We start from the raw sequence: 11,677 nt of genomic DNA, 5'->3' as shown, positions 1-11,677 counted from the left end.
TCCCAACACTAGGCACACAACTACATGTCTTCTAACTTGGTCGCAATTGGGGACCTTTGTTTTGTCGGAGGGGGCGGCGTCGAGAGAAAAGGCCCCAGCTGCATGCTCAACTATACACACGCAACTGCAGGTCTTTTTTCCAGCATGGTCACAATTGCATGTGTTATAACTTTGTCCTAACTCGAGTTTTTCATTTTTTGTTGTACGGGGAGAGGGGCCAGTTGCATGTCCCAAACCAGGAAAGACAACCGCATGTTTTCTAACTTTAACGCAACTGGGTGGCCTTTGTTTTTGTCGGAGGGGGCGGTGTCGAGAGAGATGGGGCCAGTTGCATGTCCCAGAATAGACACGCAACTGCATGTGTTCAAACATTGGTCGCAACTTGTGGGACCTTTGTTTTGTCGGAGGAGGCGGCATCGAGAGAGAGGGGCCCAGTTACATGCTCCACACTACGCACGCAACTGCATGTCTTCGAGCATGGTCGCAACTGCATGCCTTATAACTTGGTTGCAACTCTGACTTTGCCAGTTTCTTGTCCCACAATGGGCACACAACTGCATGTCTTCTTACTTGGTTGCAACTGGGGACCTTTGTTTTGTTGGAGGGAGCGGCGTCGAGAGGGATGGTCGCAACTGGGGGGAGGGGGGTTGTCGGAGGGGGCCACATCGAGAGAGATTGGTTCAGGTGCATGTTCCACACTAGGCACACAACTCCATGTCTTCTAACTTGGTCGCAACTTGGGGAACCTTTGCTTTGTCGAAGGGGGCGACGGTGAGAGAGAGGGGCCCAGTTGCATGCCCCACACTAGGCACGCAACTGCATGTCTTATAACTTGGTTGCAACTCGACTTTTGCCAGTTTCATGTCCCACAATGGGCACGCAATTGCATGTCTTCTGACTTTGTCGCAACCAGGGGGCCTTTTGTTTTGTCGGAGGGAGCGGCATCGAGAGAGCCGGGGCCCAGTTGCATGTCCCACACTAGGCAAACAACTACATGTCTTCTTACATGGTTGCAATTGGGGGACCTTTGTTTTGTCGGAGGGGACGCGTCGAGAAAGATGGGGCCAGTTGCATGTCCCACACTAGGCACGCAACCGCATGTCTTCTGACTTGGTTGCAACTTGGGGGGCCTTTGTTTTGTCGGAGGTGGCGGCGTCGAGAGAGAGGGGCCCAGTTGTATGCCCCACACTAGACGCGCAACTGCATGTCTTCAAGCATGGTCGCAACTACATGTCTTATAACTTGGTTGCAACTCCGACTTTGCCAGTTTCATGTCCCACAATATCATGACAAATGTAAAGAAGTGCTTCATTTTCTTTTTCTTTTTAGTGTACATGGAACTGAAAATGAAAAGAAAAGAAAAACACTAACAAAAGAAAAATAATAAAAGGAAACAAGCAGAAACGAACAAAAAAACTAGACATGGGAAAATCGTACAAAGACCTAACGGTAGGCTAGTGGTGCGCTTCAAGAAGAATTGGCGCCCAGAAAAATCACGAGGCAATTGAAAATCTGCACATTTTTGTCTCTATCACGAGCTTGTACTTTTTTGTTCAACACCCTTCCCTGTGTGTGTATAAAACAAATTAACAAGGGAATTTCCCAGTCCAAATAAACAAAAACAAACAAACAAACAAAGGGAACAAGGAAAGCCCACAAATCGGACTGATACAGCCCATCAGACGCAAGTCAAGAAATGGGCCTAATCTACTTTAGGTGACATCAGCTGACTGAGACTTCACGAAGTCTAAGTCGACTGAGACCTAACAGACCCTTAGGCAAAGTCTAGGAAAGAATGTATATCCTTTACAGTACATTCACATGCAGCCGCACATGTGAATCAAGGTGTAGGAGAGCTACAGCGTGTGACATTCCAGCGTGTTGGCGTTATCCAGAGTGGAATACGTATATCAGAATGGGCGTTACATATGGTGGATCCCTACGAAATGGTGTCTGCCTAACCGAGGAGGAGAGATCACCAAGCAAGGAAACACTATTGGCCGTTGCTGCTGGGTTCTACTTCGGCTGTCCCGTTGGCGGTCCCTTCAAACTTGGGCAACTGCAGCTGCCTCTTCACCAGGGCCGTGTAGATGCCGTCGCACTCGAGGAGTTCGTCGTGTGTGCCTCTCTCTACAATCTGGCCCTCGGAGATGACGGCAACCGTGTCAGCGCTCTTCACGGTGGAGAGCCGATGAGCTATCACGAGAACGGTCCTCCCTTTCATCAACGAGTCCATTGCATCCTGTGGCATATAGGGAAATGTAGATCACATAAAATTTATTACTAGCAGATTGCAGCAAGGGAATTGTTTGTTTCCCTTCAGGGCAGTTTCAAAGTTGGTAACAGTCCAGTGGTTGCGGTACCTGAACAAGGTACTCGCTTTCGGCATCCAGGGCGCTGGTAGCTTCATCTAAGAGAAGCACTCGTGGGTTCATAAGCAAAGCTCTCGCAATGGCGACCCTCTGCTTCTGCCCGCCCGATAACCTGATGCCTCGCTCTCCGACGACAGTCTTGTATTGGTCTGGGAAGCTGCATATGAAGTCGTGCGCGTTTGCCATTTTCTGCACCGAGAAGTTAGTCAGATCCTGCAATCTTGAGGTACGCTTAGTGTTCCTAAATTCAGATACTTACAGCTGCATTTTCAACGTCAGAAGAGCTAGCTTTGCCCTCCAATCCATATGCAATATTCTCTTCAATGGAGCAGTTAAAGAGTGTAGGCTCCTGGCTAACTATGCTTACCTGAAATCATTTGGTTGAGAAAATAAACATTTTTAAAAAAACCTGAGGCCAAATATACAAGTATAGTCATGAACCATGTCAATCATGCGCTCCTAGTTGTGCTTGTCAGATGCATAAGTAATCTCAGGGGTTCACAAGTTGAGTCTTGAATGGCCAGTGACACTCACCAGACACTACCAAAATACTGAAATTACCAACTGGCATAATTTAATGTTCATTACTGATGTAAGCGGAGTATTTCTGGGATGCTGAAACTTTTTGGTTCATACTACTATTTTTGTCCCCAAAAGGTTCTGAATTACATGACTCTAGTGACTAGACTATCGGTGAACCTGCTAACTGGCACAGTTTACAGAATCGGACAAATATCAACCAATTCAGGAATCAGGACAATGTCCGGCGATGGCACCAGCTACTAGGACTCGGAACCTTAAATAACCAGCATAGCTTAGATAATGTCCTAATTTCCACAACATCATATCAATCCTGTTACGGACAAAAACAGTTGGACACCATACCTTTTGGTGGAGATACTGATGTGAAATTTCTACCAAAGGCACTCCATTTAGCAAGATCCTTCCCTTTAGAGGGTCATAAAACCTTTCAATCAAATTTGCTATTGTAGTCTGCAGGAGCATGTAAAAAGCCGAAGGTTATGATTAAGTGAGAAACAATTTCATAGTGTAACACCAAGCATGTGAACTAATTATAGCATACGGACAAAACTAGGCTTACTTTTCCACCACCACTCGGCCCAACAAGTGCAACCTTTGAACCTGGTGCTAGCTTCAATGTGATTCCCTGAAATATTGATGACACGAAATATAAACTTAATGCATCACGCATTCTAGTTGAAATTGTATTTTATGCTCTCGAGAAAGCTTGTAACTGATCTTTTACTTCTCTTCCTATGAAATGTAGTCATATTTTACAGTTTGCAACACATCGTAACTACTTTATCACTAAAATAATCCTAACACTCATATAGAATTTAGAGAAAACTCCTATATATGCCAAGTCAAAGTATGCTCACTCTTCTTATACACAATGGAACTATAAGAATAATTGACTAATCCACCATTGGGAGTAATGCTGGCAACATTTTGCCATCATGTAGGTTACTGTATCAGCATATTCTTCCGTTTCTAACAGTACAAAAAAAATCACTAAGATCATGTAGGTTACTGTATCAGCATATTCTTCCATTTCTAATAGTAAAACAAACCACTAAGTACCCAAGTTTCAGAAAGTGAGCCAAGTTATCCCGAACGCGGCGCAAATTGATAAGAGCAGAAAAGATAAGCATGCAAGTTACACCTAACTTTATCTTTGCGTGTACACTGCACATAAACAAGGAGGAAAAGACAACACCATGCTAGAGTACGCCAAATTTAAATTATCATGTAGGTTGCACAGAAATGCAATCTGAAAATATTTACCTTAAGAATCATATGAGAAGGACGAGAAGGATATGCAAACCAAACATCGTCCAGCTCAACTTCCCCCTCATTTTCGCTGAAATGGGAGAACATGCTAATCAACCAAAAAAGCTAATAGACTATGAAATTCACAGTAAAATGAAAGGAAATGTGTATTGCATAATGCACAGGTATAATCAATCAAGAAAGCTGATAGACAATGAAACTCACATTTTTGGACATTTATTCCCAGTGTTTGTCATTGAGGAAACACGGTCAAGTAGTTGAAAAACTCTACGGCTTGCACCTGATGCTTTCATTACAGTTGTGTATAGTCCTGACAAGGCAGAGACTGACGAGCCAACTGCATACTCAAGAGAGGGATGAATTGTTCAGAAAAGTCAGCATACACATAACCATGACAATTAGAACAGAAGTGCCCCTTATAAACATGATTGCTATAACTGACTTGTAGATTTCCAGTTGTGGTATCGGTAGAATACTGGGTTCGGTAAAAACAAAAGTGATAATGCTGAATCTTACCTGTAAGGCTGTATAAGATGAATGACGTAAGAGAACCAGTTGTCATGTAACCATTGATGGTTAAGTTAGCTCCATAAATAACTACAACAACAACCGACAGGGTTGATGCAGCATTAAGCCCTCCAGAAAATAGTCCAACAACTTTCTACAAAAAATGCAGTCAGGTCATTATGCAAACTGGTGCCATTTTTCTTACACTAACATTACAGTACTCACAGCTTGCTTGAGACCAAGCTTCAGTGTCTCGTTTACTTTTCCACCATATCGTGAAATCTCATGAGGCTCTTGAGCAAAGGCTCTTACTGTGCGAATGGCACCAAAAGATTCCTAGATGGTAGAAGATATGATTGTTAATGCCCAAATACAACAAATCAAGGATTCTACCATATGGTTGAAATGAAAACTCAACGTGCATATTGGATTGTTTTTTTCTGTAATCGTTACAGTAATTAAAGTAAGGTTCCACCAAAGTTCTCCCATGCTCATCCTCAAATAAAATAACAGATATACAAACCTCAGCTATGGATGAAGCTACAGCAGCCGCAGCTTGTGTCTGATGTGAAAGCTCACGAAGAAAACGCCCAAATTTACGCACAGCAACTGATATCACTGGAACAATTACAAGTGCCAACACTGTGGAGGAATAGTAAATGAGATTAACAGAATAGTATGGAGGAATACTAAATTAAAAAAGTTATTTATTTTTCAAAATGCATGTACACAAGCAAAATTATCACAGGACAACATCTTTTTTAAACCATTTAGGGAACCACAAACTTTTACTGGAATGCGCAGAAGACTATACTTCCGTCAGAACCAACGGAACCAACAGGTGGGGGACACTCACAAGACACAACACATGCAAGCCTGGTCTCATTTTATTGATGCAGAGGTAGATGCCACACAGTCAGCAAAATGAGATGCAACAAAGTTCTTAATCTGTAGAGCACAAGATGTGCAACTGGTACTTACATGTTAGCTTCCATGAAGTTGAAAACATAGGGGCTGTTTGGATGGTGACCAACACTAGCCTTACCAAAAAATTGGTCACGCCCACGATATTTGGCTAGCGTTTGGTCTGGTACCATTTTTGGCTCGCCATCGTCGACTTGGGCGCGCCCGCGTACCGTTTTCGCCAACTCGCGGGCGAAACAGCGGCGCGGAAATCAGCCGCCAAAATATTGGCTGCCAAATCTGGCGCGAGCCAGCCACCGTGATATAAAAGGCACGATTGATTTTTCCCCACCTGTTCGCCACTTTCCCCATCTCTCTTCTTATCTCCACGCACAGAAGCGCTCTCGATCCAATCACCGGGCGGCCGCGTTCTGCGTTGGTGCCAGCTTCTCCGGCGGCCGGCGACCGGCGACGCTGCTCCACCTCTCGCCCTCCTCTCCCAGTCAAGCTACGCTCCAAGGTCAGCCACTGAAATCCCCATCCAACACTACTCCGATCCCCTTTTCTATGGTCTGATTTGTGAGCTCAAATCCCCATCATCCCCTTATGGATGTATGTATTGTACGGAGGTACTACTTGCTAGATCTGAGAATTGCTTGCTGAATCCTCTTCCCTGTTTGCTGGAAGTAAAATTGGAATGGGACTCCCGTGCATGTTGTTGGTTTGCTGCAAGTAAAAACATATGAGACTCTCATCCATATTCTTTGTTTTTTTTGTGGGTGATCCATGTTCTTTATTTGACGCAAGTCAAATCACATGAGAATAATGATGTTAATTAGTTAATTAACCTGGTATGGTTCTGAAAGTAGTATGGTCTGTTCTTCCCTTTTTGTGCCATATGTATGGTCTCTATTTTTAGAACATTAAGGTGGATTTTTTGAAGTTGGATATACATAGTTAACTACTGAGACATGCTTCGATTTTTTGTCCATCAAGGTGTTTTTTTTTTACAAATTGTGCATCCTTGGTACTGGTTAGAAGCAGGTTTGCTTTCTAACATGTATCTTTTAGCAAGTAATCATTTGTAATAATGTACCAAGTTAGCTCATTCATATTTTTGTACATTTCATATTGACCCAGATGGACATGGATCAACAAAGATATTATTATTACAACATGTTGAAGCGGAGAACTCTCTGTGTTATTGTTCTACTCTTGGCCCTCTGGTATAGAAGCAGAGATGGTAGAAAATTTAGAGGTAAAGGCAGGAAGTATGGTCCATTAGTTCAGAGAGACATCTACAGAACTAATGTACTAATTAGGCTCTTTGACACATCGGATGCAACATGCATCAAGCAATTAAGGATGACTTGAGCTGTATTTTACAAGCTATGTAACAGGCTTAGGCAGAAGGAGTTGTTAAGTGACACATTTCATGTTTCGGTAGAGGAACAAGTTGCAATGTTCCTATACATGGTCGGTCAGCATCACACAAATTCATCTGTTGGATTTTGGTTCTGGCGATCTAGTGAAACAGTGAGCAGATATTTCAATATTGTCCTACGTGCGATGGGGGAGTTAGCACGTGATCTAATTTATATTAGATCGACGGACACACACACAAAAATCACTAGCAGCCCGAACAGATTCTACCCGTACTTTGAGGTAATCCTTAGACCATAGATTTTTTTACTGATTATACAAGATCGGCCTAGCCCAAGCTTGACATGAACTTCCCTTTTTCATATTCGTAGGGATGCATAGGGGCACTAGATGGCACTCATGTTAAGGCTTGTGTTCCTGCTCACATGATGGACAAATTTAGGGGCCGCAAGTCATATCCCTCCCAAAATGTGCTAGCAGTTGTTGACTTCGACCTTCGGTTCACATATGTTCTAGCTGGTTGGGAGGGCTCTGCCCATGATTCTCTTGTGCTAAAAGATGCCCTCTCACGTCCAACGTGAGGGAACAATTGAAGGATGTAGTGTTTTGATTTTGATGAATTTATGCAACTTATTTTATCATTGTAAGATTGTCTGACTTATTTTAGTATGTAAGCTTCAAGTGTTGCTGAAGATGGGTGTTTGTATGCTGGTCGGGACTATGCTTCTAGTGCATTTGTTGATGGCTCGCTTGCAACTGACCAAACCACTGTCAATGTGGATGATGATAGTGATGACAGCGAGGAAGTGAGGGAACTTGAGGCCAATCTAATTCCAGTTGACAGTGATGAAGCTGACTCTGACACTATTAATCGTCATAGTCCTAAAGTTGACTTGGAAGGCAATTCTTTAAACAAGAAGTGCAAGCACGTGTCATCTTCACCTTCCAAGAAGCCAACTAAGGGGAAAGCAAACAAGAAGGGCAAGATATCTAATGATGATATGGCAGCCAGTATCAAGAAGCTAGCTGACTCTCTTGCATCTCCTATTGTTTCTGTGCAACCAATGCCACCTACAGATCCATATGCAAACCTTTGGAAGCGGATAAATGCCCTTACCATACCAGCTAAGGATAAACTTGAGATTGTAGCATATCTATCCAAGCCAGATCAAGATATCTTTCGTAGTTACCTCAACTATGCTGATGAAACAATTCTTGGACAGTGGGTCCTTAGCTTCTTCGAGCCTCGGTTTCAAGAAGATGGTGGCAATGGTGGATCTGCAACTGCTCACTGAATGGCCACATGACTAGATAGAGATTGCGGCTTCCTTTTGTTTACCGCTAGGAGCATGGGTAACATACATCATGCATATTTTGTCTATATAGAGAAGGCTGGGTGCATCATATTTTGTTTATATGGAGCAGACTTGGTGCTAGTCTGACTAGTATGACTTACTTGGTCTGGTAAAGACTTGGTTACTATGTGAATTTTATTTAGCCTCCTTGATGATTAATCTGATGTATCGAACAATATGAGTTATCTAATGTATTAGTTGAACCATGTCATTGTCAATTTATGAAATGCATGCTTACAGTTTGTCTCACTGTGTGTTTCTAAATTGAAAATTTGTATTAATGTCATGTGATATATGTGAGGTAGTGTCTGATGTTGATCACTTTTTGGCTGGCATGCATTTTGGAACCAAACCAAACACAGTCCAATCAAGGTTGCCAAATATTTGGCTTCAAACCAAACGCTGGCCAATGGTTTTGCCAAAAAGTTGGCAAGTGCTATGGGCTACAAACCAAACAGCCATAACCTGCCAATTTTTTGGTCTTGCCTTCAAGTTGGCCATGCCAATAATTTGGTAGGGCTAGATGGGGCACAATCCAAACATACCCATAAAGCCAAGACCAATAGCTGTGGTAGTCAGATTACGCAGTGCTTCTGAAAGGTTTGTTGTAGCTGCATTCTTTATAATTTGGGTATCTTCAGAAAGCCTGCTTAAGAGCTCTCCTGTTCTAGTCACGTCAAAAAATGCTATCTCCTGTGGGGGGCACAAGACATGTGTGCAGACTTGATAATAAGAACACAGATATATGGAAGACCAGAACAAAGCTATTTGGATAGAGAACTAAGCCACCTGCCTGGTTTACGAGATGACTGAACAAGTCCTGTCTAAGTCGAGCAACGACTCTCTCACTAGCAGAATTGAATAGCCATGCCCGAAGAGCTGTGCAAACTGACCTGAAACAGGGGCAGAGTTGGTTTCTAATATTTCAAGCAAAAATAGCTACTTGGGTTTAGCACATTAACATGAATTCTTCTCTAGGAGGAGAAAGTAAGTAGAGTGTAATGGTGTAGTTATCAGTACCAACTAAAATTGCGGCCTACCTAGATCCACCAAACATAAACTGTTTATAAAGATGGTAGTGGCAGTGTAGTATAACAGAATATCCCTCTATAATCCTCAAAAATAAGTTTTCAAGAAAGATATATACCCGGTTACAACTATTAGCACAATGTACAATATTGTGCCGTTCACATCCGCCAGGGCTTGGGCCTTATCCTCTGGCCGCTGAACATCTCTTGACACAATATCAATTATCTTGCCTCCGTATTTGGGCTGTAGGATAACAGATGATCCATCCATTAGGCATTTTAAAAAGATGATCCATCCATGAAGACAAGAAACATGTGCAACATTGATACTCTTTATAGGCGGAAGTACAACTTGCTCTGTACGGAGCAGTATTTAATCCTGTCACGCAGGAACCAACGCACACTCACCACACCACACTCGTATTTAATCATGTCACACAAGAACCAACGCACACTCACCACACCACACTCGTATTTAATCATGTCACACAAGAACCAACGCACTGTACTGACTACTGGCCGCTATTTAATAGTAATCCTGCCACGCATGAACCAATGTACTCACGAGTCAAAACTGATTACTGAAACAATAGTGTGATATCTTCACATTTATTTCTCTTTGCATAGTTTCCATGTTGCTACAGTTTTGTTTAATTGGCCTTGTCTCAGTTCAACCAAGACTGCTGGTGTTGTGAGAGCGATTAATCGGGTTCAAAATTAAAGCCCTGGCTCATATAAGAGCCAGCCACTGTGTAAGGCTTCACCAGAATAGGGAATGCAATTCAGCACCAAAGAACTGCCCGATCATAACAAGTGAGGAGTACCTACAACGAGGAGGTTGCTGAGAGAAGCGACGAGCAGCGCCATGGTCGCGAAGACGAGCTTCCCCGCGTCATGCTTTGCCTGCAAAACATTTTTCCGTGCATTTAGCAAAGCAAACTACTGAAACTTCCCCGGTCTTAAACCTGGTAATATCAGACGGTGCTCACCAACTTGATGACCCGGCAGAAGCCGACGTTGGCCGCCTGGGAGGATTCCGATTAGACCATGTGAAAAAGGAAAGACGAATTAGTAGGCATGGCTGTAGCTGAAGCTCAGGTCCATGGAGAAACCAAACCAAACCAAACCAGGGAGGGTACTGTGTGACACGGGAGTGAGTCAGTGAGCGGGGCGGCGAACCTGGACGTTGCTGCCCTCCTCGAGGTCGGAGAGGATCCTGGACGTCTCCTGCAAAGCAAAGCCGCCGGCGCGGGCCCAAATTAATTCCAAACACAGACGGAAAAAACAGAGGCACGGGAGGGCGGGGGCCGAGAGCGGCGGCTGCGTGCGTGCGTACCCCGTTGTTGAGGAGCGGGACGCGGTTGCCGCGGGGCGCGGTGTTGATGCGCATCTCCCTCACCATCGCCGGCGGCCGCCCCTGGGGCTGGGGGGGTTCGTCGGCCAACGGGTGAGGGGATGGGACGGGAGGGATGGAGTCGCCTAGTGAGCCGGGCGGGGGCGAGGGGATGGATGGTGCGCTTTTCTTTTCTTTTTGTGTGGACGGAGGATGGAGGATGGGTGGTCGATCACATGTCACGCGCGGACAAAAGGATCGGGACGAGCGAGCGAGCGCGGCCGCGGCTGGGCTTGGGGACCCCACCCCTCGCGTCGCATTCCCCCGTACGTACGTGTGCGATCCCGCGTGGGAGCCCCCGCCCCGGACTCCGGCGGTCGATTGGTGGGCGACCCTGACCCACGCCACGCTGATATGGTATGCTCAGGAGTAGGAATATCCCACGATCCCTCCCCCTCTGCCTTGGCGAATCAGGCTTCCAGTGCAGGGGGCAGTCGCTCGGCTGGCTGGTTCGGTGGGATGCGGCACTGGACCACACCGTCACATTCACACACGCCTCGGCGGGATGCGGCACCGCACACCATCCAATCGAATCGAACCAAGCTGTGTGTCCACGTCCTGCTTGCTTTCTCGCCCGTTTCGCCCGGTTTGGTTACGTTTCCGATTTAAGAAAGCGGACTTTGTGCGTCAACCGGAGTTTCTCTTCCTCCTCCTTAAAAAATACACTCACATCATCAAGGGACTGTGAGTCTCCACCCCCAGCCCAGTATTCCGAACCCTCTCCCTTAATCAAAGGAGGAGAAAGGACAGTGACGGGCAGCAGCTCTTCCACGTCGTCCGTCACAAGGACCAACGGGCACACTCGTGCCAGCAAGGACCATGCCTTTCGTGGTCTCCGACTTGGTCTCTCGGGTCTACTCTCCACACCCAAACCTTAACCAAAGGAGAAAGGACAAGGACGGGCAGCAAGTGCTCCACGTCCGT

At 45.0% G+C, this 11,677-nt stretch overlaps 1 protein-coding gene and 1 long non-coding RNA gene across 5 annotated transcripts; one reads left to right on the top strand and one right to left on the bottom strand.

Moving 5' to 3' along the window:
- Positions 1-1,640: 1,640 nt before the first annotated feature.
- LOC123122871 (ABC transporter B family member 25) lies at positions 1,641-10,900 on the bottom strand. Of its 4 annotated transcripts, XM_044543240.1 has the most exons (18): positions 10,697-10,900; positions 10,540-10,587; positions 10,350-10,385; positions 10,189-10,263; positions 9,480-9,604; positions 9,126-9,225; positions 8,878-9,025; positions 5,673-5,705; positions 5,215-5,333; positions 4,917-5,027; positions 4,701-4,845; positions 4,389-4,521; positions 4,179-4,254; positions 3,475-3,540; positions 3,258-3,365; positions 2,632-2,739; positions 2,364-2,561; positions 1,641-2,242 (listed from the first exon to the last, which is right to left on the bottom strand). In XM_044543240.1, exons 1-18 carry the CDS (start codon positions 10,760-10,762, stop codon positions 1,994-1,996), a joined length of 1,944 nt encoding a protein of 647 aa, XP_044399175.1. In that variant the 5' UTR covers positions 10,763-10,900; the 3' UTR covers positions 1,641-1,993. The 4 variants fall into 4 exon arrangements, with proteins under 4 accessions (XP_044399175.1, XP_044399172.1, XP_044399173.1 ...); XM_044543237.1 differs by lacking the exon at positions 5,673-5,705; XM_044543238.1 differs by lacking the exons at positions 5,673-5,705; positions 8,878-9,025 and having other exon boundaries at positions 9,122-9,225.
- On the top strand, positions 5,725-8,500 carry LOC123122872 (uncharacterized). The gene is made up of 2 exons (XR_006460404.1): positions 5,725-6,114; positions 6,735-8,500. It is a non-coding gene; the product is annotated as an uncharacterized lncRNA (long non-coding RNA).
- Positions 10,901-11,677: the final 777 nt, after the last annotated feature.

This window comes from Triticum aestivum, chromosome 5D (assembly GCF_018294505.1).
Source record: "Triticum aestivum cultivar Chinese Spring chromosome 5D, IWGSC CS RefSeq v2.1, whole genome shotgun sequence".
NCBI classification, from domain to species: domain Eukaryota; kingdom Viridiplantae; phylum Streptophyta; class Magnoliopsida; order Poales; family Poaceae; genus Triticum; species Triticum aestivum.
This window is presented reverse-complemented; position numbering and strand designations above follow the sequence as displayed.

What these genes read in the sequence shown, in the direction of transcription:
- LOC123122871 (XM_044543240.1), bottom strand. Translation starts at nt 10,762, where the DNA reads ATGGTGAGGGAGATGCGCATCAACACCGCGCCCCGCGGCAACCGCGTC. An exon ending in TCCCGCTCCTCAACAACGGG is followed by an intron (nt 10,588 to 10,696) that starts GTACGCACGCAC and finishes TTTGCTTTGCAG; the next exon opens with GAGACGTCCAGGATCCTCTC. An exon ending in CTGACGTTGAAAATGCAGCT is followed by an intron (nt 2,562 to 2,631) that starts GTAAGTATCTGA and finishes TTCTCGGTGCAG; the next exon opens with AAAATGGCAAACGCGCACGA.